Source organism: Peromyscus eremicus, chromosome 6 (assembly GCF_949786415.1).
Source record: "Peromyscus eremicus chromosome 6, PerEre_H2_v1, whole genome shotgun sequence".
Taxonomy (NCBI): Eukaryota; Metazoa; Chordata; class Mammalia; order Rodentia; family Cricetidae; genus Peromyscus; species Peromyscus eremicus.
In genome coordinates this window covers 42,522,543-42,546,614 of record NC_081421.1, presented here as the reverse complement: position 1 = coordinate 42,546,614, position 24,072 = coordinate 42,522,543, and the positions used below count along the sequence as shown (strand labels likewise).

Here is a 24,072-nt window from a genome sequence, read left to right as displayed (position 1 = left end):
AGAAATGAAAGCATGCTAGTACCAAACACAGACACAAAGGAAGGTGACAAAGAACAGAGGAGAGTCTGAATACAATAAAATAAGAAAGAACTAACAAAGTGGCAACAGTGTCTTTCCCGATGTAATTACTTTGTTTTTTCTTTTTGGAGACAGTCTCACATAGTCCAGGCTGACCTTGACCTCACGGTGTAGGTGTAGTTCTGATCCTCCCGTCTCTACCTCTCATAGGCTGGGATTACAGATGTGTGCTCACAGATTGGAGAATTCTCAATAGAGGAAACTCAAATGGCTAAGAAGCACTTAGAGCAATGTTCAACATCCTTAGTCATCAGGGAAATGCAAATCAAAACTACTTTGAGATTTCATCTTATACCTGTCAGAATGGCTAAGATCAATAAAACAAGTGACAGCTCATGCTGGTGAGACTGTGGAACAAGGGGAACACTCATCCATTGCTGGTGGGAGTGCAAACTTTACAGCCAGTATGGAAATCAATATGGCAGTTCTTCAGAAAGCTGGAATCAATCTACCTCAAGATCCAGCTATATCATACTTGGGCATATACTCAAAGGACGCTTCATCCTACAACAAGGACACTTGCTCAGTCATGTTCATTGCTGCTCTATTCATAATAGCCAGAAATCAGAAACAACCTAGATGTTCCTCAACAGAAAAATTTTAAAAATAGGACACATTTATACAATGGAGTATTACTCAGCTAAAAAAAAAAAAAATGACATCATGAAATTTACAGGCAAATGGATGAAACTAGAAAAATTCATCCTGAGTGAGGTAACCCAGACCCAGAAAGATAAATATCAGTGCTCATTCATCACCAGAGAAGCTTCCTCCTGTTCCTCCTGCAGCAGATGGGAACAAATACAGAGACTCACAGCTAGACATTTTACACACATACATACATACATACATACACACACACACACACACACACACACACACACACACACATACACACACACACAGAGCACAGCCACATGCACAGAGAGAGAGGGAGGGAGGGAGGGAAGGAAGGAGATTGAGGGAGGGAGAGAGACCGAGAGACCGACCTTGGAACACACAGCTCTAAATGGGATATCTCCACCAAATCTCTCCCCTCAGAGCTCAGGGAACCCTGTGGAAGAGGAGGCAGAAAGAGTGTGAGGGCCAGAGGGGATGGAGGACACCTTCTAGATCAACTGAACAAGGCTCATATGAACTCAGAGACTGAAGCCACATGTACAGGGCCTGCATGGGTCTGCACCAGGTCCTCTGCATAAATATTATAGCTTTCAGTTTAGTATTTTTATGGGACTTTGTAGTGCATGAATGGTTAAGTCTCTGATTCTTGTGCCTTCTCTTGGGTTCTTTTCCTTCTGTTGGTTTGTTTGTTCAACTTCAATGTGATGGTTTTTGCTTTATCTTATTATATTTTTTGTCATGTTTTGTTGTTAACATTAGAAGGCTAAGCCGGGCGTTGGTGGCACATGCCTTTAATCCCAGCACTTGGGAGGCAGAGCCAGGTGGATCTCTGTGAGTTCAAGGCCAGCCTGGTCTACAAAGCGAGTTCAGGAAAGGGCAAAGCTACACAGAGAAACCCTGTCTAGAGAAAAAAAAAAGAAAACAAAACAAAACCAAAAAAACATTAGAAGCCTGCTCTTGACTAAAGAGGGAATGAAAGGGAGTGGATGTGGATGGAAGGGGAGGTGGAGAGGAATTGGAAGGAGTAAAGGGATGGGAAAGTGTAATCAGGATACACTGTATGAGAAAAGACTCTATTTTCCTTTTTTGTTTTGTTTTGTTTTGAGACAGGATTTCTATGTCAGCCTGTCTATTTTCAATAAAAAGGGGTGGGGGAAGGCCATCAACCTGAGAGTGGGGGAGAGCTATGAAAAGGGTTGGAGGGAGAGGACATGGGAGGGGCTGGAAGGAGGAAAGGGAAGGGGGAAAGTAATTATATATTTTAATTAAAATTATATGATTGCTAAACAAACAAGAATGTGTGCCCAGTCTTATAGGGTAGGGAGCTGGGCAGGGCTTTACACATACATGTTAGGCAAGCTCTTTACCAATTGAGCTATATACCCCCATCCCTATAATTTAAATATAATTATGTTAAATCTCTCCAAACCAAAAAAAAAAAAAAAAAAAAAAAGCATAACTGAATGAATTAACAGGACAATATGCAATTAATTGCTCTCTACAAGAAGCAAGCCTTATAATAGTATAAACATAGTCAAAACCCCATGATTGGGAGGGAGATTATAGGCTTTGGGGATTTGGGAGAAAAACTGGAATGGAACCTGTCTTAGTTAGTGTCCTATTGCTGTGAATAGACACCATGACTCATAAAGAAAACATTTTTTAAGGTTTATTTATTTATTATGTAGACAGTGTTCTGCCTGCATACATGCCTGAGCACTAGAAGAGAAAACCAGATCTCATTAAAGATCTTGTGAGACACTACGTGGTTGCTGAGAATTGAACTCAGGACCTCTAGAAGAGTAGCCAGTGCTCTTAACCTCTGAGCCATCTCTCCAGGCCTGGGAAAACATTTAATTGCAGGAAGGAAGGTGACATGCAGGCAGACCTGGTACTCTGCTCCCCACCCCAACAAAGCCACACCTACTCCAACAAGGCCACACCTCCTAATAGTGCCTGTCTCTGAGCCTAGGGGGCCACTTTCATTCAAACCACCACAGAACCAAACTACACTCTAAATATTTATGTTTAGAACCACAACAAGGCTACTCTCAGCCTTAATCACAGACACTTCTCTTTACAGTGAATTGCAATGAATGCAGATAACTCAGGACTGCTCAAAATACTAAGAATAAGTGACAATCCTGGGATCAGCTCTAAACAGAATGTTTATATAACCCTCTAAAGTTCAGGGAACATCATAAATGAAGGACCAGAGAGAACAGAGTCTGAAGGCAGGGGAAGGCTGTAAAATCCTATCCTCAGAGGTGACACAGCCATTGCAATCAGGAGCTCACAGCAGCTGTGGCTGCCTAAACTGGGCCTGCGCAAAACTCTGCCTGTCTGCAGCCAACCATGGGTTGGGAGGAGTAGATGAGAGAGACTCTACTCCTCCCTACTGAACAACTGGCCACCAATAGATCCCGGGGAACATCAGGAATTATCTTCAGCTGTGTAGCCCAGGGGAGCCCACCAGGCTTCAGTGGACAGTTTTAAACTCCTGACCACAAAATGATCCCGGTTAAAATTAGTGGGTCACAAAACAAAAAAATGTGAATGTGGAAAAGGGACTTTGACTTGTCAGGAGGGAATGATGACAGAGCCATGGAGGAGATAATAGAAGGTGGGAGTGGGAAAAAACAGAAAGCATTCTATACAAGAATAAAATTGTCAAAGAACAGATTTGATCAATAAAATAAAGCCACAAGCCTTAGCAATAAAGACATATGTTAAACAAAGGTTGGAAACAGATATTCAATATACAAGTAGCCAAAAGACATGGCCAAACTTAGGTCAAACCATACTGACTATAAGCCAAAGACTGTCCCAAGAGGGAAGGTGGTTATATAAGTCGGCCTATGCTCCAGGAAGGCACAACAGTTTTAAGCATAGACGCATTTAACATCAGAATACTCAAATATATGAAGCAAATATTGACAAAGATGACATAAAAATACTAGCAACAACAACAGGAGGAGATTTTGTTAACTTTTATTTACTTATTTTGTGTGAATACGTGCGAGCATGTGTGTATCCTGTGCACAGGTGGAGACAGATGGCAGCTCACGGGAGCTGGTTTTCTCCTTCCACCACATAAGTCTCAGGGAGCAGACTCAGGTCCTCGGGCTTGACAACAGAGTTGACAGTTAACCTTTACCAGTTAAGTCATCTTGCCAGCCTGTCAGAGATTTTAATACCCCATTTTCAATAATGAAAAGAACTTTTAGTATAGCATATATAAATATGGATGTATGAGTATATGTGAGAAATAAACTATGATATATCTACCACTCAGCAATAAAAAAGTAACAAGTACTGATATAGAAAGGAAAACATTAAGCTAAGTAGAAGGAATATGCAAAATATTACTACCATATGATTACACAAAATTCTCGTATAAAATGTAATAGATTCATACTACAGAATACTGTTCAGTAATGCAAAGACATAATTGTCAACATATATAAAATAAATAAATCTCAAAAGTAGTATGGTTAATAAGAAGCCTTAACAAGAAAGCATTATATATGATGGCAGGCATAATCTACTCAAAAAGAAAAAAAGCTGTGATTCCAGTTCATTTGGCAAGCAGGAATTAATAAAAGTTATGAGTGAACTATCAGTAATAAAGGTCTATTACTTTAAAAGGTATAATGGCTTTGTCAAGCTCAGCAAATGTATGCTTAGAAATGTACATTGTAATACTTATGAATTTTACCACAAAAGAAAAAGTTTTAAAGTATCGTTTCAAAAGAAAAATATGTAAAATATTAAATTCTGTGATTAGATACTAAACTATTTAAAGGGAATATATACTGATGTCTGAAACTATAGATTCAAACTTTAGGATGAATTAAGGAACAGAGAGGAAGAAATGAGTAAGTATGTGATAAATCAAGTAGAAAGTTAATGGAAATGTCTCGGTAGTGAATATATGAGTATTCAATATAAATTATATCAACTTTGCCATATACTTGAAAATTTTAGTATCTTAAGGGAGAAAAGTCCATTGAATATAATTAAAGCAGTGGTTTCAGGAAAACAGGTAGCCTTAAATACTTTTATCAACAGAAGTTACACATACAAATATAAATAAATTCCTAGCTCACAAGGTAGGAAACAAAAGGGCTGGGAAGATGGTCAGTGGGTAAAGGTGCTTACAACCATGCCCGCATTCAATCCCTGGAACCCAACAGGTGGAATGAAGCAGTCGGCTCCCAGAAGTTGTTCTCTGACCTCCACATCAACATGCCCATGCATATACAGGCATACAAAATAAAAATTTTTTTTTGGTTATTTTTTGAGACAGAGTTTCTTTGCGTAACTTTGGAGCCTCTCCTGGAACTTGCTCTGTAGACCAGGCTGGCCTCGAACTCACAGAGATCCGCCTGCCTCTGCCTCCCGAGTGCTGGGATTAAAGAAGTACGCCACCACTGGCCGGCACAAATTTATTCTTAATTAGAAAAAAATTAGTAAATGAAAATGAAGTACAGAATAGGAAAGAAGAATAAAAGCAATATTAACTTAGAAAACAGAAAAGAGAAGGCATAATTAATCAAAATTTATTTTTTAATGTGCTTGTTTTTTGAAGCAGGGTCTGTGTAGCCCAGGCTGGTCTCAACCTTGCTAAAGCTGTGGATGACCTCTGCCTCCTTCATGCTGGCATTATAGACATGTACTAGCTATGCCTGGCACTTTTTTTTTAGTCTAGGTAATCTACCAGATAATTTAAATAGGAAAAAAGTTATAATAAATAAATTGATGAAAGACAAAAGGAAAGTAAGCACTGAAGTAGCAGAAAAGCCTAGAATCATTAGAGGGTACCCTACAGACTTCTAGGCATTTATTTTAAAATCTATACGAAACGGATGATGTACTAAACAAGAAAAGTTTATCAAAAGTAAGTCATATGAAGTAGAATATTCAAGCTGTAATAGTTTCTGTTAAAGAAACCAAGAAAGTCACTGTGATGACACTGGGCCCAGAAGGTTTCATGAATCTACAAGAGCTTCCAAGAACAGAGTCCCAATAACCCAAAACTGTTCCTGAGCATTGAAAATGAAGAAAAACTTCCGAGTTCTCTTTGTGAAGAATGGTCAAACAATGTAGTTACTAAATTTAATAAAAACAGTACAAAAGAGAGAATTTTCAAATTGAATTATCAATGTAAAAGCACAAAGTTAAAAAATTAAGAGAACAGACTCTTATACCACATCAAGAAAATAACCAATCTGGATCAACTGAGGTTTACTCCAGAAATGCAACACTGATTCCCCAAGAGATCTGGGGGAATCATATGCCATTTCTGGATGAAAAAGCTTCAAGAAAATTCAACACTCAGCACCCATTTCTAGTGGGGGAAAAGGGTGATGGGCACACTCTTAAAACAGCAAAACATACATGCTAGAGATGGGAAATACAAGATTTTTTTTCAATAAAATCACAGAAAAAAATGTATATTCTTTCCAATGCTGTGTTGAATATTATCCTAGAGTTTAAAAGCAATACAATCAGATAACAGAAAGAATGAAAACAGAAAAGCAAAACTACTTCCATTTGTACAGAAGCCCTAGAGAGGCACAAATGAACTGGAACAGTAAAAGAACTAAGAGGCACAGGATATAAGATTAATATGAATTCTATAGGTTTCATATGTAAAAATAACAAATAGTTACATATCCTATGTACAGAAAACCCCATGTATAATAGCAGTAAAAAGTTAAACTACTTTGGGATAAATTTAACAAGAAATAAACAAAAAGTTTTATGAGGAGAACACTCCTTATAAAAATAAAATAAAACCTAGACTTTGCTCTAAACAGAATTTAGCTTGATAAAAGTGTGATCTGACCTTATCTTTTAAGTTTGATAAAATCTGACTAAAAATAACACCAGGCTTTTATCATAGAACTAGATGAGTTAGCAGCAAACTTATATTCATATGAAAGGAAACAAGCAGGCAAAAGAAACGGGAGACTATCCCTACTCAAAATTAAAATATGCTATAAAGTCTCCATGATTACAGGTACAGTGCCTATGGCAGAATTAATATAAGACCAAAAAAAATACTCATGCATTTTAATTAAAACTGAGATCACAATATTCATAATTATTACAAATCAGAAACTATATGTGAGGTCCAAAAAAAGGATGCACAAAATTTGACGTGGGGAGAAAAGATAGAAATCAATTAAAAAATATAAAGAAAAAGAGAATTAAGGATCATATAGAACTGAACATTAAAGAGTAAAAAGTATTTGCAAAATAGAGATGATGGTAAAAAGTGGAAGAAAGAATATATGCAAATAAAAGCAAAACCTTGGAACTCTGGGGCACATACAGAGAACAATAGTGTATTAGACAAAGTGGTTCATACATAGAAGAAATAAAAAGCAGAAGGGGTCAATGTCAAATAACAAAAATCCAGAAAAGCTACACATTTCGACTTCATTGCAATCAAGCTTCATATGCAAAGAGAATTATAAACTGTATGCCCATTATACTAATGTGAATCCCCAGTCAGAGCCTAATACTACACAGAGCCAAGCAGAGACAAGAAGCAATCTTTAGCAACAACACAGTTTTTATTCTTTTATTTATTCCAATACTCTTCTGTCTAAAAGCTCTCAATGACTTCTAAAGACCTCCTTTCCTCAATTCCCTCAATACCATGGTCCTATTCTATTAAATAACATTTTCTACCACTGTCTAAGATCTTCAACTCCTCAAACATACTATTCCCTATACTGGCCTTAAAGCAAAGCTAGAAAATGCAGGAGTGATGCATCACCCATCTGTCTGCTCAGGCTGCTACACAGTATACACAAGAAATTTATTTTCTTGGGTTTTTTAGACTATATGTTCAAGATCAAAGGGCCAGAGAGTTAGTTCCCCGTGAGAACTCTTTCCTGTCTTTTAAAAGGCAACCATTTCACTATGCCTTCCCCCTCCAAGCGTAAATGGAAAGGTCTGTCTTTCCCTCTCTTCTTCTTCTTCTTCTTCTTCTTCTTCTTCTTCTTCTTCTTCTTCTTCTTCTTCAAGATTTACATTTTTGTCTTTATGTGTCTGTATATGTGTATGCCACATATGTGCAGGTATCTCAGCACTGGGGTTACAGTATCTGTGAGCTACACTTTTAACTGCTAAGCCATCTCTCCAGCCCCTGACTTCCGCTTCTTACAGGGTCAATAGCATTATCGGATTAGGGCCCCAATAGAACAACCTTATTTACCTTCATTACTTCTATAAAAGCCTTATCTACAAACAGATACACCAGGAACAGAAGCCTTAACAAATTTTTGAAAGACATAAATGCTCAGTCCATACCACAGCAGGTTAGTTCTCAACCTAGAGAGTTTGCAACTCCTGTTCTTCCCTCTTCAGACACTTCCACCATCATTCAGCGAATGAGAAGCCATGGCCAGAAACAAACACGAGATATATGAGTGAGGTTACACTGAACCATCCAGTCCCAGGAAAGCCGTCGGATAATGACACGAGCAGTCTCCAGCGAGAGAAGCAGAACTGCCATCTGAAGCCAATGGAACTGTAGAAGCCGGGGAAAAATACCTACTGCTGTTGTGAGCCACTGATCTGAAAGAGCTGTTACAAAGCCTAAGCACTGATGCGCATACCTTCTTGTTCTGCTTTTGGACCGAGACCTTTGACCTCTATAGGACTTTCCTCGAGCCCTGGATCGACTTCGACTTCGTTTTCTTCGGGAGCCGTAAGAAGAGCTGCTGCTTGACCTGTGCCTGCGTCTGCAATAAACCAGAAGCGTCACTGCGAGGCAAAGTTTTGTTGTGAGCGTTAAGGGGGAATCTAAAAGTGCTCGTTCTTGCTGTCTCACTCTTTCCTCAAGAAGACAGAATAAAGGAAACATTACTGCTCTCCAACATCCAGACAGATTCACAGCTGGATCAGCTACTAAATATTATGGGTCACAGTACTATACAATCTTTCCAAATATCATCAGATAATGCAAGAACTATACCAACTTCTATCTACTTGCTTACATACAGGCAAAAGATGTGGAGACTGGGCCTGATTAGAAAAAGAAAAATGGAAAAAAACAAAAAACTCTCTGGGTTGGGATTTAACCTCCTAAGTACCTAACTACTAAAAGAAAACTATTTTATTCAACAAAATTAAAACTACAAACATGACTTCTGAAGAACATCACTCTCTCTACCATCTAAACAAAGATTATGAGCATTAACCTTCTCTCATAAGAATGTGAGCGAGGCTGGCGGTCTCTAGACCAGGACCTGGACTCGGACCGTGGCCGCCTCCCGCCCTTCTTGCGGCTGTACGTCCTGCTATCTGAGGAACTACTCGAAGAGGAGCGCCTCCTGTGCTTCCGTTTTCTCTTGCTTCTGCTCTCTTCCTCGGTGTCTGATGACCGGCGTCCCATTTCTACAAGGGTGCGACAACAAATTCCTAATTTAGTAACACAAGTGGAATTCAAGATACAAATTTTTAAACTTTTTAAGAAAAAAAAAAATAACTATGTTCCTTAAGCTGGCTGTGAACTTCTGGAGCCAGCTGATTTTCCTCCCATGCCTCCAGAGTAGCTGGAACTACTGGCACATACCACCACCCCCAGCCACATCTAAAAACTTTTCAAAGTAAAACGTGGTTGGCTTTTTTCACTAGCCGTGTAAAATAGCTTTAACACAGTCTTCTAGCATACCAATGAACTTTTTACACATTCGAAACGACTCGAATCTGCACCAACTTTTTTGAATATCAATCCTAAAGAAAATTCATTATATCGATTTTCTGACAGTTTAAGTTGTTCTTATCATTAATTGTATGACATTCTGTTTAGTAATTAACCATCTAGTCCTCCATTTTTACACTCCCTGAAAATGAAAGGCACTTTAGAGTCATATTTTTCTTTTTTCTTTTTTTTTTTTTTGGTTTTTTCGAGACAGGGTTTCTCTGTGTAGCTTTGCGCCTCGCTCTGTAGACCAGGCTGGCCTCGAACTCACAAAGATCCGCCTGGCTCTGCCTCCCGAGTGCTGGGATTAAAGGCGTGTGCCACCACCGCCCAGCCTAGAGTCATATTTTTCAAGCTAGTTCTAAATATTTAAAGTTTTCTTTTGAGATTTTACTTAGTTTTATTTTATGTGTATAAGTGTTTGTCTGTTCACCACATGAATGCAGTGCCCACGGAGTCCAAAGATGGTATCAGATTCCTTGGGACTGGAGTTACAAATAGTTGTGAGCTACTATGTGGGTGCTGGGAATTGAACCTGGGTCCTCTGGAAAATCTGGGCTCTTAACTGCTGAGCTATCTCTACAGGCTCTGAGTTCTAAATATTTCAAAGGGAAGACCTCATCAGTCATTATGGAAGCATGAGATGAAACAATGCACTATTATCATTTCACTCATGAGACTGAAGAAGAATGTTAACTGAAGTAGCAAAGTTGATGGTTACTGGGAAGTCAGCCAGCTCTTTACACACAGTTAGCTTGGTATGAGTCTTTCAGAAATCATTCAGCAATTTAATTTAAAAAGTAAAAAGAATGTTGATGCTTTTTTGACAGTGCAATCCTACTTCTAGAAATATATCTGAAATTTTTTATTTAAAAAAAGGTAACTAGGTGGGCTTGGTATGTGGCTTAGTTAGAAAGTGCTTGTCTGACAGGCAAGAGGCAGCAGGTTCTCCAGCACTGCAGAAACTCAGTGTTGGGGGGCCTCAAATCCCAGCACTTGGGAGGTGGAGGCAAGAGGATCAGAAGTTCAAGGTCCTCCTTGGCTACAGAGACACAGAGTGGAGGCTAGCTAGCCTGGGATACACTGTCCTGTCTCAAAAAAAAGAAAAGAAAAGAAAAATTCATGAAGGATTTATTACAGCATCATTATATTATATCTATGGAGACACTATAACAAAACATGTACATAGAAATAAAAATTAAAATGAACATGTAGAGAGATAACTTGAAAAACCAAAAAGAAAATAGTTCCTTCTAAGGATTTCCAAAATGCCAGAATGGCTCAGAATGTGTCCCCCTAAAAGAAAACAGCAGTTCTTTTAGGCCAAACCACAAGCAGACATAATAGCATAACTGAATGTGGCTAATGAGAATTAACCACACCTGACCAGAACCCACAGAACAACCTCACTATAAACCCAGACTTACTGGCATCACAACATCAAAAGTGCCCCTCATCTGCATAGCGGGAACTGCATGGGGGGAAGCGCATGGTGGGTGGGGTACTCCAAAATAACCACCACCACAGCCCAGGTTCTAGTTTGCTCCTTCTGGAGTTGTTTTAGACAGGTTCTTACCATGTCACCCCAGGCTGGCCTGCGACTCTCACAGAGCTCCACCTGCCTCTGCCTCAAGTGCTGGCATTAGATAGGAACCATCACGAGCAGCGTCAACTTTGCTTTCCTGACTCTGATCTGAAAGATGAATCCCTAATTCCTCTTCCCCAGAAGGTAAGTAATAGTACTGTCATGATTAAAAATAGTTTCAAAATATAAAACATAATTTCTCTTTTCTGAAGACTTTCTACAGAGTTATGGTCATAGTTATATATTTAGTTGTACATCTGGTATACAAAAAGAAAAAGCAGGCTGGGTGGTGGTGGCTCACGCCTTTAATCCCAGCCCTCGGGAGGCAGAGCCAGGCGGATCTCTGTGAGTTCGAGGCCAGCCTGGGCTACCAAGTGAGTTCCAGGAAAGGCGCAAAGCTACACAGAGAAACCCTGTCTCGAAAAACCAAAAAAAGAAAAAAAAAAAAAAAAAAAAAAGAAAGAAAAAACAAAATGTCAGATTCTGATATTCAGGAATTAGCCAATCAGAACCTTATATTACTATAAAGGTAGCCTTGAGTGTTTCATGTACAATATTTTCTTGATAAAATAATTATTAGTTACCTAACAATATCATAAAAAAGCAGGATGCATCCTACGCAATAATTCAGATCAAATGTCAAATCTTTCTTTAGTAATTACTCAAAATAAGTTAAATATGACTATAAACAAAACAATGTGTTAAAATACTGTTTTGAGAATTATCAGATGATCCAGGACTTCTAAGTCAATTTCAGTATAAATATTTCTGCTAGGGCTAATTCCAAACTCTAAACAATTTACCTATAACCAGAATTAAAGATTTGTAAATATAGTTTCTCTAAATTCTCTTATCTATTATTACTGTATTATCTATATGATATGTGTGGCCAAGTGTGCACCTTGGTGTAATGTGGAGGTCAGAGGACAACTTTTGGGGAGCTGATTTTCTCCTCTAACCATAGGTTGTGAGGATCAAACTGGTCATCGGACTCGAACAGCAAGCACTCAATTCACATGTCCAAGAAACACCAGGAAGCCTTGGGTTCCAAATATTCAGTGAATCACTAATATCCTTTAGTCGCTTCCAAAATGAAAAGCAGCCTCCAATAAAAGCTCACCATGACCTTTCCACTTAAAAATGTTTATAAAATTATATATATATATATATTCATACAATGTATACACAAACATGTATGTGTACACAGCTACATATTTTCAAACACGTGTTTATAATATCCATTTATAGATATAGATAGATAGATAGATAGATAGATAGATATTACATCTACAATAAATATCCCTGTATGTGTATATATTTTTAAGTATAAGAAATATATACCAGCCTTTAAGGTAGTGCGTGTCTTCAATCCCAGCACTCGGGAGGCAGAGCCAGGCGGATCTCTGTGAGTTCGAGGCCAGCCTGGGATACAGAGTAAGATCCAGGAAAGGCTCCAAAGCTACACAGAGAAACCCTGTCTCAAAAGAAACCAAAAAAAGAAAAAAGAAATATATACCCAATTCAGTGGTGATAATAATATTTTCTTACTTTATGGCCTTTTCTTCCTTTTTTCTTTGTTTTGTTTTCACTTTAAGAACTGACAAATTGACATGTGTAGTAGTACCCATTTTTAAAAACCAGCACGTAGAAGGCAGAGGCCGACAGATCTCTGTGAGTTCAAGGCCAGCCAGGGCTGCATGGTGCAACCAATGTCTCAAAAACAAAACAACATATAAGTTTTCTTTTCCACAAACAAGTATTTAAATTAAAATGACTTTTTAGTAGGTCTTTTATACTGTCATTTAAAAAATACTGAAGTGTCAGGCATGGTGGCCCAGTACCTGTAATCCCAGCATTTGGGAGATTGGGAAGATTTCCACAAGGAGGAGGCCAGCCAGGTCTAAAAACAAATAAACAAGTAACTCTGGAGCACGATTAAAGGAATAAAAAAGTAAGTCACAAGGATGAAGAAACTAGAAGACAGTCGGATGGTGGTGGCGCACACCTTTAATCTAGCACTCCGGAGGCAGAGGCGGGCAGATCTCTAAATTCCAAGGCTACACAGAGAAACTATGTAGAATAAACAGACAGAGACAGAGAGAGACTGCGACTAGAAGATAACAGGGAACAGCAGACAAGATAAATCAACCAAGTTTTAGCAAATGAAAGACTGATAAAGGATTTAGAACTACAAAAACTGAGTATGAAGCAACTTGCAGAAAATTCCAACAAGAAAAAAGTCAACTCATGCAACAAAAATCAGAATGAAGCAGGACCACACCACACAAGCACAATGAGAAATAAAACTAAAACGTGGAACTGATTGAATTTCTGTACCAGAAACACTCTCAGGTCCCTCCCCCATGCCATCTGGCCAGGTGATCTGCCTTCTTCAACGCCAGCAGGACATATGATGTACTGGATGGGGAGTACAAGGTCTAAGAGCTCAGATTTTTTAAAAGTGATGGAGGCACAGTGACTCAAACTAAAAGTTAAAGGGTTAAGTAAAGATTCTGAAGCCAAGTGTACATCCTTGGAAGGAAAGAAGATCTCTATAAAACCCACAGAATCAACTAACCGGGGCTCATAGGAACTCATGGAGACTGAACCGACAACCAGGGAACTTGCATGGGACCCACCTAGGCCCTTCTACGTATTTGTGAAGTTGTATAGCTTGGTCTTCTTGTGGGACTCCTAACAGTGGGAACAGGGGCTGTCTCTGACTCTTTGACAGGCTTTGGAACCCTAGTCCTCATAGTGGGTCTCCTTGCCCAGCCTTAATACATGTCAAAGTGCTTAGTCTTACTGCAACTTAATATGCCATGCTTTGTTGATATCCATGGGAGGCCTGCCTTTTTCTGAACAGAAATGGAGAAGATTGGGGGGAGGGGGAGGCAGAGAAGGAAGGGGAAACTGCAGTCGGTATGTAAAATAAGTAAACAAATTTTTAAAATAAAAAATTAACAACAAAAAAGATCTCTATAAAAACTGCACTGTACCCAGGGGACAATATAGCTGAAGGTCCCATGAATGAAATGGCAGGTTCCCATCCAATGACCCTGTAACATAGCCCACAGCTGACAAGCTCAACTATAAAAAGAGTGAACTTTTTCTATAAAGTCTTTTTCGGTTGACTTTTTAGTGACTACATGACAGAAAAGAGAACCAGCTAGGAGACTGCCTGCCTCTGGGACCTTGCCTCAGCACTTCAGCACCTCCGGAAGCTGTGAGGTCCTGCATGCAGCACCCAAGAACACAAAAGTAAATAAGAACCTGAAGGCAGAAAACGGACACAAAGCAACTCATAGCAAAGTGGGAGCATACAGAGAAAAACAACAACAAAAACTTCCAGAACAAAAATTCATTAATATCTCCAGGTGGGTAATGAAAACATGCCCCAGCAAGCAATGGGAAAATGCTCCAAGGAGAGAGCTTGGTTTAAATAAATGACAGACAAGATAAGGTTGGAAAAGGTCAAACACTCGTAGAAGGTGAAAAGAAAATGAGACAAACATGAAAAAATTGAAAACTGTAAAATAAAAGTACAGACATCTATCCAGAAAATCCAATATTTAACTGATAAAGGTGCCATTACAAAAGAAGAGAAAAAGAAATGAAGAAAATACATCAAAGAATTTCTAAAAATTAAAAAGTATTCATTTCTCCCAAATACTTGGGATAATGAAGTTGTTTTTTTTTTTTTAAATAAACATATACTAGGGATAACAGAGAAAAAATCAGACACTGGAGATGTTGCCCAGTATACAGAAAGCCCTTTTGAACCAAACAAAAATAATACTAATTATCAGGCACCAAGAATAAAAAGGAGATCCCAGACAACCTCAAAGAGTCACAAATAAAATAAAGGAAGGAAAGTATAATAAAATGCACAGGCTTTTCATATAGCAACACAAGAAACAGAGGAAATTCAACTTCAAATTTCTGAAAAACTAATTCCAACCTCAAATCTCTTTCCATCTATCTTACCAAATTGGTGGTCTGGTGTGAGATGAGAAAAAAGACATTTTTAGACATTTAAGTTCTCAAAACTAGATGTCATGCTCACCCTTCTTCAGAAAGTGTCCAAACAGTGTGCTTCACCAGAAGGGAAGCAAGACACAACAAAGACAACAAAATTCAAAATGTGGATAAGAGACAAGAGACACGTGAGCGGGCACAATACAGGAAGACCTTGCTGTCCAAGGTATTAAATTCTAGTGTACCAACAGTTCCCCAAAGAGAGCCCAAGGACCCTTCAAGTCAGGAAATTCAAGTGGTAAAATTATTTTCACTATAATATACAAACATTATCTTTTTCGATGTTCTGAATTTTTGTAAGAATCAAAGCAGAAGTAAACTATACTAGGGTCATTGTATTCTTCCCTGGTCCCTCCCGACTCTACACTCCACTAGAGTCTCACTTACTAATGTTCTTGAGAGGGCCAAGAATTTTGCATTTGCCTACCTCCTATAAGACCCAAGGTTCAAGCTGGGCGGTTCAAGCCGGGCGGTGGTGGCGCACGCCCTTAATCTCAGCACTTGGGAGGCAGAGCCAGGTGGATCTCTGTGAGTTCGAGGCCAGCCTGGTCTACAAAGCAAGATCCAGGACAGGCACCAAAACTACACAGAGAAACCCTGTCTCAAAAAACCAAAAGAAAAAAAGACCCAAGGTTCAATCCCCAGTACAGTGACAGCACATATGCCATACTCCCAAAAAATATCCTTGGCAAAGGAATGAAAGTCATTAAGTTTCAATATGCACAACTTCTATCATATAGTGAAGGATGTTGGTTGTCCTAAAAAAATTGTGCAACTGAATTGCAAGCTGAACTAGCTGATTTTAGTATGAAACATAATTTTTGTTGTAAAACTGCCAATAGATGATCACTTAGGCTTGTTTATTTGGCAGCCTTTTTCTCAGACTGAATGAAGATAGCCTTTTACCTCAAAGAAAATTAACAGTATTTATCACCAGTCATAAAAGTCAGCCCTTAACTAAAAGATCTGAATGTTAGATCGTTTGTATCTGCCTAGTACTCAGGCCTCTTCTTTTTCTAAGATCAATGACAATATTAATACACATGAATGTTTGATATACAATAAAGGGTGCCAACATTTGGAAGACATATCTAATTCAGTAAAACAGTATTTTCCAATTGCCAAGGCATAATGTCACAAAAATCATCCACAGATTCATTCACAGTGCAAGACAAAAAGATTCTAATGCAATAAAGATAACTAATATAGGAAAAGTTCAGTCACATGGTTTGAAATACCACATTAAAACCAACCTTCAAGAAATTTAAAAACACTTTAACTTCTCAATAAATTGAATACAGAAGTAAATATGATAATACAAGTTGTCTTCAAGAAAGCCAGACATCAGATACTTGCAAAACAAGAAAATAATGCTGCTTTCTCAATGTTTTTGTTTTTGAAACTACAGCTATTTTTCATATTAAATTTTGTTACCATGTTTACTATTATTGTTGTTTTGTTTTTTCAAGACAGGGTTTCTCTGCATAGTTTTGGTGGCTGTCCTGGATCTCGCTCTGTAGACCAGGCTAGCCTCGAACTCACAGAGATCCGCCTGGCTCTGCCTCCTGAGTGCTGTGATTAAAAGCTTGCACCACCACCACCTGGCTTGTTTATTATTATTTTAAGTGAATTCACATACAGTTTACAACTTTGTTTAGATTACTAATAAAGTAAATATTTATAGAGAACACAAATAAAAGCTATGGCTATCCTCAACAATTTGTAAGAGTATAAAAGGATCTTAGGACTAAAAAGTTTGAGAAGATGCCTACAGGCATCTCCATTCTCTATTCCTGTCCTGTTAATTAATTCCCTAGTTAAGCATAAAGATAAAGAAAAAGAACCATGGACAACCATTTGGCCATGTATCTTTTGGTAACCAAAAATAAGAACATATCAAGTGGGTATAAATTTCTCTTTAATCTAATTACAAATGATGTCACTTGTGAACAGAAAATCAGAGGGAGACTACAAAAAGGTTTTCTCTATAACTGGCAAGTATTCGGTTCTCAATGCACTATTGCATGTCCTTAGCAAAGATGATGGTAAATCTTCATGGTCAACCTAACAGGATCTGGAATCACCATGGAAACGCTCTCTAGGTCTAAGAGGGCATTTCCAAAAAGGTTTGATTGAGAAGGGAAGAGCTGGAATTTGGGGCCGAATCCAGAACTGGATAAAGTGGAGAAAGTGAGCTAAGCATCAGCATTCATCAGTGACTGTAGACACATGTGCTCAGGCTGCTGCTGCCATGATTTCCCCACCATGACGGACTGTCCCTTCAAACTGTGGAGCAAGGCAAGCCCTTTCTTCTGTGATTTGCTTTTGTCCAGCACGTGTCAATGCAAGGAGAAAATTAACACAGCATATAATTGAATATTCTTAATCATTCCAGTCACGTCAATCAATTTATACTATACACTTGTAGACAGAAAGAATTGTTCTACTTAACTCCACTGGTAAAGTGAATGCATGGAAATGCCCCCATCATAAAGACAATGACGAACTGATCAGATTGTTTTTAGCAATGTCACAAAGTAACAAATTTCAACCCATCAGTAATTGTAAAATACAGTAGTTCTTGATTTCCTGTTCTCACTCTAGTTCTTCCTGGTTTCAGCTTCCTGGCTGCAAATCTCACCCAATTACTCCTGCATAACTGAAGCATAACAGGTAATGATCACAAGACAACAATTTAAAATTTTTTACTGTAAGTTCAGGTAGCTGATTGAAAATATAAACTCAAGATGTGATCATTTATTAAGAGAACCTAAAGGCACATATCCTTAATAAGGAAAAAAGAAGCAGTTATTAGGTTTCAGAAAACGGGTAATTAGTTTAAAAGAACAAAGGTTCATGGAGGACATGACAATTTATAAGCACTTTGCTATAGTATTTCATTAAAAATCAAAATATAATCTTTGATCCTGGGCACATGACCCCTCCCTCAATAAAAGGTAGATGGCTGGATGTGGTGGCACATGCTTACAATCTCATCACTTGGGCAGTAGAGGCAGGATAGGTTCTAAACCATATAGCAAGTTCAAGGTCAACCTGGGCTGCCAGACACACTGGAAAAAAACAGAACAGAACAGGAAGTAAATATGGGGTGGGCACTATTTCACATACTATGTAATCTACAAACAAGTAGAGAACCATGCAGAGGAATTAAAAGAATGGAGGTAAACTTCAGATACAACAAGGCAAAATTCAAAAGAAATAAAGAATTCTATCAAAACATTCCTGCTAGGACTGTCACACATATGAACTCACAGAGGCTGTGGCATCATGCACAGGACCTACAGAGATCCTGCAGTGCTGCACAGGGTCCCAGCACTGAGATGGAGAAGTAGACAGGAGCTCCCATCCCCAACCAAGAAGCTAGAAAAGTAGACAGGAGCTCCCATCCCCAACCAAGAAGCTAGAAAAGTAGACAGGAGCTCCCACCCCCAACCAAGAAGCTAGAAAAGTAGACAGGAGCTCCCACCCCCAACCAAGAAGCTAGAAAAGTAGTCAGGAGCTCCCATCCCCAACCAAGAAACTATCTCCAATTGACAACTGCTCCAAAGGAAAATTGGTTTCTCCAAGGGAGTCTCATTGGGTACATAAACCACACTTAAGGGCAGGCCCCATGTACAGCAGCAGATGGACAACACAAAATAAACACAAAGGTATTCTTGGAGATTTTTCTGTCTCATATTACTTTGTTTGGGCATTTTTTTAACCATATTGGTCTTTTGCTTGTATAGTATGGTTTCCAATTTTGAGTTTTTATGGGTTTTGTGTATGAGTGTATCTCTCTGTGTGTGTATACTTCTCCTGCTCTTTCTTAGTTTCTTTTTTTCTTGTTTTGTTTGTTTGTTCGTTTTGTTTTATCCTTGTTTGTCTTTTTATTTGCCTGTTTTCTTAGAGAGAGTAAAGGGAGGCATGGAGTTAAAAGGGTGGGGAGGTGGGGAGGATCTGGGAGATGAGGGGAAACCATGATCAGAATATATTGTATGAAAATAACTTTATTCTCAATTTAGACTATGAAATAAGATACTCCTGTTGCAATAACAACAACAACAAGATTCTGTAGATTAATATCTCTCTTTAAACTAACAAATCGTTGGATTCCCCTACTATGGTCTGACAGTGCAACCAGAAAAAGGTATCTATAAATGCACTACAACAACGCTATGACAAGCAATTCCTATCACAACTCTACATGCTGAATATGTAAAGACTGGGTCAGCAAGGCCAATTAATAGACAAGTGCCAGTTGCCTTTGTCTTTTTCAGCTTCAGACATTTTTAGCCCTCTTATTGAACATACAGTAATAAAATGTTACCACTTAGCAAGAAATCTCCTTTGTCTGCAAAGAAAGTGAATATTCATAAACTCTAAGACTAGAGACGCTCTCAAAGGATACCTACTTTCCCCACAAGGTTGTACCTGTCACATCTGCTCCAGTCCTTAAAACCTGAAAACTCTACATAGCTCCTTCACTGGGAGCTTTTACATCTAAGTTCAAAGATGACAATTCAAATGCCTTCATATGCCAACCTATGACACGTGAATTGATCTAACAATCTACTACTTAGTTAGTGGGGACAAACTCGGTTACTGGCGATTCTAGATTTTTTTCATAAGCGTTTAAAAAAATACAACTCAGAAATTATATTAATAATCATCTAAAATCTAGGGCAGGCAACGTGCATTTTAACTTCTCAGAAAAGTAGGGTTCAAGGGTGGCCATCTGGTCACATGACCAAAGGTCCTGCCCTCAAAAAAAAAAAAATTTTACAGAATGCTTAAAGTGATACATTTCAAGGCAGGGAGGTCTGTTTGACCTTGTACCATCTCTCATGTCAACAAGCGGTTAGACTGGGGCCGGGGTTGGGGGTGGGGGTGGGGAGAGAGACACGAGTGCCCACTAGACGCAGCCTCCCCTCGCTCCAACTACCTGGAGGAGATGGAGAGTGAACTAGGCTATGAAGGTAGGACAACCAGGAAACGCAAAAACGGCGATCGAGACCCGGGACCGGCGAAATGGGGGCTAACTCTCCACACCACCTAGCGACTGCAGGCCCAGCCCGAGGCCTGCGGCCGATCACCACCCGCGACCGCCCATGCCCGCGGCCGCCCATGCCCGCGGCCCCCAAGCCCGGAGCCCGCTAGCAGGGAACCTCCCAGGTGCGAGGCGCATGCGCACGGCTCCGCTCCGTGCGCCGCGGGCCACGGCCCAACCTTTGCCAGGGACTGCGCCAGGCCCCACGCCGCCTCACGCCGAGCAGGGCCTCTCAGCGCCTCCTTCGCGGGCGCCGCCCACAAGCTCTGGACGCTCGCATCACCTGGGTCGACCTTCGGGTTCGTACCTCCGGACGCGGGGGCCTGGAACCGCCTCTTCAAACCACGGCGCCACCGGCGTCCTCAGAACTTGCTTCAGTTTAAGCTCAGCGCCTTCCTGGTTCCAGCGCCAGGCAGCGTCAGCCGAGCTGCCGAGTGCGTCGATGCAGGCCGCTCGGCCACTAGGAATGCCGAGCGAGTGGATTGTCATGCCGCCAATTTTTTGTTTAATGTTTGTTTCGCGTGTTTGCATAATTGGATTTTCTTGTTCCCCACAAGCAATAAAGGTGGGACTATGGGGTGTTACTGCTTTAGTAATCGCCGTTATCGTCACAGATAATCAGTAAACGTCTACATCGTGGGAAGTTATGTTTAAGACATCGCGCTGAGCAAAATTGGTTAGTTCCTGTTGAGCGAGGTGGAAATTCGCCCAACAATAATAAATCATGGGAGTGTGTCTGCGTAGAGTCGTGTGTGATTAAATTTTAATGATTTATTTGCAAAACTACATTAAAAATCTTTTTTTTTTCTACCATGAAGGTGAAGGCATTCACGGATTGGACACAATTTAGTTCTTTTTATTAAAGTAGCCGTTGTATGGAGGGAAGAAATCCGCCCGATTCCAGAAGTTTCTTCTAGAACAGAAATCAAATGTGTAGATTTATCAAAAACTTCAACAACCGAAATTAAAGACACGCAGCATTTTCTGTAGCTCATTTCATATTTTCCTTGTATGAAAATTGTTTTTCACTATTTAGTATAAGGAAGCAAAGCTAAGGAGATATATAGAAAATTAGCCGGAGTTCAAGGCGACTGTTGTTAGCTAGATACCAAGGTACAGATTTCCACAGGCATTTGAAATGCAAATCACCTCCAATATAGATCTTTTCCTGGGAAGTAGCTGTACCTTAACTAGCCAGTTTTGAGAGACCATTTTAAAACGTAACTGCAATATTGCATGTTTTTTATAAATGATTCAAGAGCTGGGGGAACTATTGGGATCCTGTTTTGTTTTGTTTTGTTTTGTTTTTTGTTTTTGAGCCTGTATATCTGTCCATAGGCTGTCAGCTGAGGTTTAACCTCAATAATTTTTCTTTTCAAAACTGGTTTTTGAAATGTCTTATCTCAGGAAAAGATTTGCTGTTTAGTGAAACAACATCATACTTCATAGTGTTTATTAATATGATTTCAAAACTTTGGACTTCCTAAAACTGAAACTCCCTAAAAGAGGAACTATTAGGGATGTGGAAAGGGCAGGGGGCAGGATAAAAGAGGCTAATAGAAGAGGCATATTACGTAATACATGGAAAATTCAGAATGAAACCTATCTGTACAATTATACACTAATAAAATTTTAAATTAAATGTCTTTTACACAAGTAGGGCTCCATAGCCAGACTCTGGGGATTTACCATTGCTTCATCTACCATCCCTAAAGTTAAAATGAATCAAGAAGATGAAATAAAGGGGAAATCTGTTGGATCAAGTTACACAACAGTCATGTCTGAGCCTCCTCTGATTACCTTGAAAGTGGTCATCTTTCCTTCTAGCTCGGAAGATGGCATGTGAGTTTGGGTTGAAGTCATGTGCTTAAAAGGATAAAGAAGTATTCTAGAGGGTCTCCTGATGCCTTATCAGGCTTTTAGCAGCCGTTATTTGGGGGGTGTTTGTGAATATATATTTCATGATTCAGTTTGAGAGCTACTGGAACGCCGTATCAACTTAGCGGATCCCATTACTGAGCATACTGCTAAATAATCTTTTTAAACAGTTTCACAAAAGACTAGAATTTTGTGATTACTCTACTCTCTTATCGGAATTACAGTGTTACAGATAGTAGACCAATGCTCAGTATGACATGGTTCCTAAATTCTTATGACTTAGAAAGTATTAAGTTTTTTAGTTTTGTGGAATAATAAAAGCAAGTGTTGGTGGACTCATTAATACCTAAATGTTATTGCTGTTAATAGTGTAAAGGTAAGCTTTTGTCCTAAAAGCAGAAAAGAAAATGTTTTCAGAAGGAAAGATAACGTCAGAGAAAAAGGAAAGCAACATTTCTAATCAACGTTATTTTCATCTTCCTTAAATGTGCAGTGTAGTCTGAGGAGTTACATAACGTCTTAAATTACACTTACTTGAGGAACCCTTACAGCCACATTACAATTGTGCTCTCTTTAAAAATGTTTCAGGTTGTTTTGATGGAACTTCTCAAATTATTTGCTAAATTTGTTGTTCTAACCAAATAAATAGAAGATATACATATTAATGATCTGTAATTGCTTTCATTTTTACTGAGTACTGGATCCAAGATGACGAAAACATTATCTTTTAACATCAGACAAACCTCATTAATATTCAGCATACTGAAAATGCCCCCAGACCCGCACTTAAAGAGGTATATTTGTTTACACACTCAAGTAAATGTAACTTTCCATATGTAAATATTCTTTTGTGCGCATAAGCAAGTATTTGCATAACTAAGCGAGCCCTGGCTTACAGGACACAGACGTGTTCCCCTATATAACAATAGTTTTCATAAAATAAGTCAAAATATAATTTTAAGTTAAAAATCAGAGAGAACGAAAGTTGTTTTTCCCCCTCCGAAGAGTAAGTCTTTTTCCACAGTCCACGGTGAATAAAAATTAGACGAGCGACAAATAACGTTGGTAATTTTTTTCCCCGCAGAACTCAAAAAGAGATAATCCTTTGTTTTTCAAATTAAGAAATGCTTCCCAGGATGCTAAATAATTGAGGACAGGGTGCAGGGAGTTGTAAGGAAAAAGAGTAAGAATCCTGAGCCCCCAGAGAGGGAACGAAATGGAAGTACGCCTGACCCGGCTCTAAGAAAACACCTTAAAACCGGATCTGGCAGGGGAACAACTGTTCAGGAAACAAGTTAAATCGACCAACCCCTTGCAGCGGGAAATGTCCTTCACAAGAGTCAGCTCTGACTCCAAGGAGCGAGTAGTAGGGTGAATTACAGCGGCCGGCACTCGGTGAGGCTGGCTGCCGGTCGGAAAGATCCTAAAAGGAGGTGAAGGAGTCGCAGGAGCCGTAGAGAAGCCCCAATCGCAGCAGGCACGTGAAGCCAGGATGCCCGGTTGTGCGGCTGCAGCGGCCTCAAGGAGGAAGGGGTGTGGGGACCGGAATGCTGGAGTGGTTGCTGGGCCTATTAACCGTAGATCGCCCAATGCCGGGCCAGAGACCAGGGGTCATCAATGTGGGGTCGAGCAGTTGGGGTGCCCACCCAGAGCGAGGCTGTAGGGTCGGGTACTCTCCGAAGATACCCACTGACTTGGATGGCAGTGCACTTGTCAGTTTCCTCTTGGCCCCGCCTCCTAGAAGTCTATCCAGATCCCCAGTGTTTTACTAAGTCGTGACACCAACGCAAAATCCACGCTTAATTAAATTAATTAGGGATTCTTGTCAATCCTGGATTAATGGCCAAGAGCATCGGCGGCCGAGGCTATCAGAAAACCCGATCGCCGAGGACCTGCCTCCTCTCCCGCCCCCTTTGGTCCCCTGCTTGCCCTCCCACTCCAACCGGGTGGACTCCTGCCTGGATCCTCCATCCTCAATATTCACATTCATATTCACATTCATATTCATATATTCTCTCTCTCTCTCTCTCTCTCTCTCTCTCTCTCTCTCTCCCTCCCTCCCTCTCTCCCTCTCTCTCCCCCTTCCTCTCTCTCTCTCTC

At 39.7% G+C, this 24,072-nt stretch overlaps 1 protein-coding gene across 1 annotated transcript in view; it reads right to left on the bottom strand.

The window, feature by feature from the left end:
• Rsrc1 (arginine and serine rich coiled-coil 1) overlaps nt 1–20,512 on the bottom strand; it is a 323,363-nt gene extending 302,851 nt beyond the window's left edge. Inside the window, exons 1-3 of the mRNA XM_059265450.1 lie at nt 20,402–20,512; nt 8,919–9,114; nt 8,334–8,459 (exon numbers count right to left, since the gene is read on the bottom strand). Of these exons, the coding sequence (XP_059121433.1) occupies nt 8,334–8,459; nt 8,919–9,112 (320 nt within the window). The 5' untranslated portion in view covers nt 9,113–9,114; nt 20,402–20,512. The remainder of the gene's footprint in view (nt 1–8,333; nt 8,460–8,918; nt 9,115–20,401) is intronic.
• Nucleotides 20,513–24,072: the final 3,560 nt, after the last annotated feature.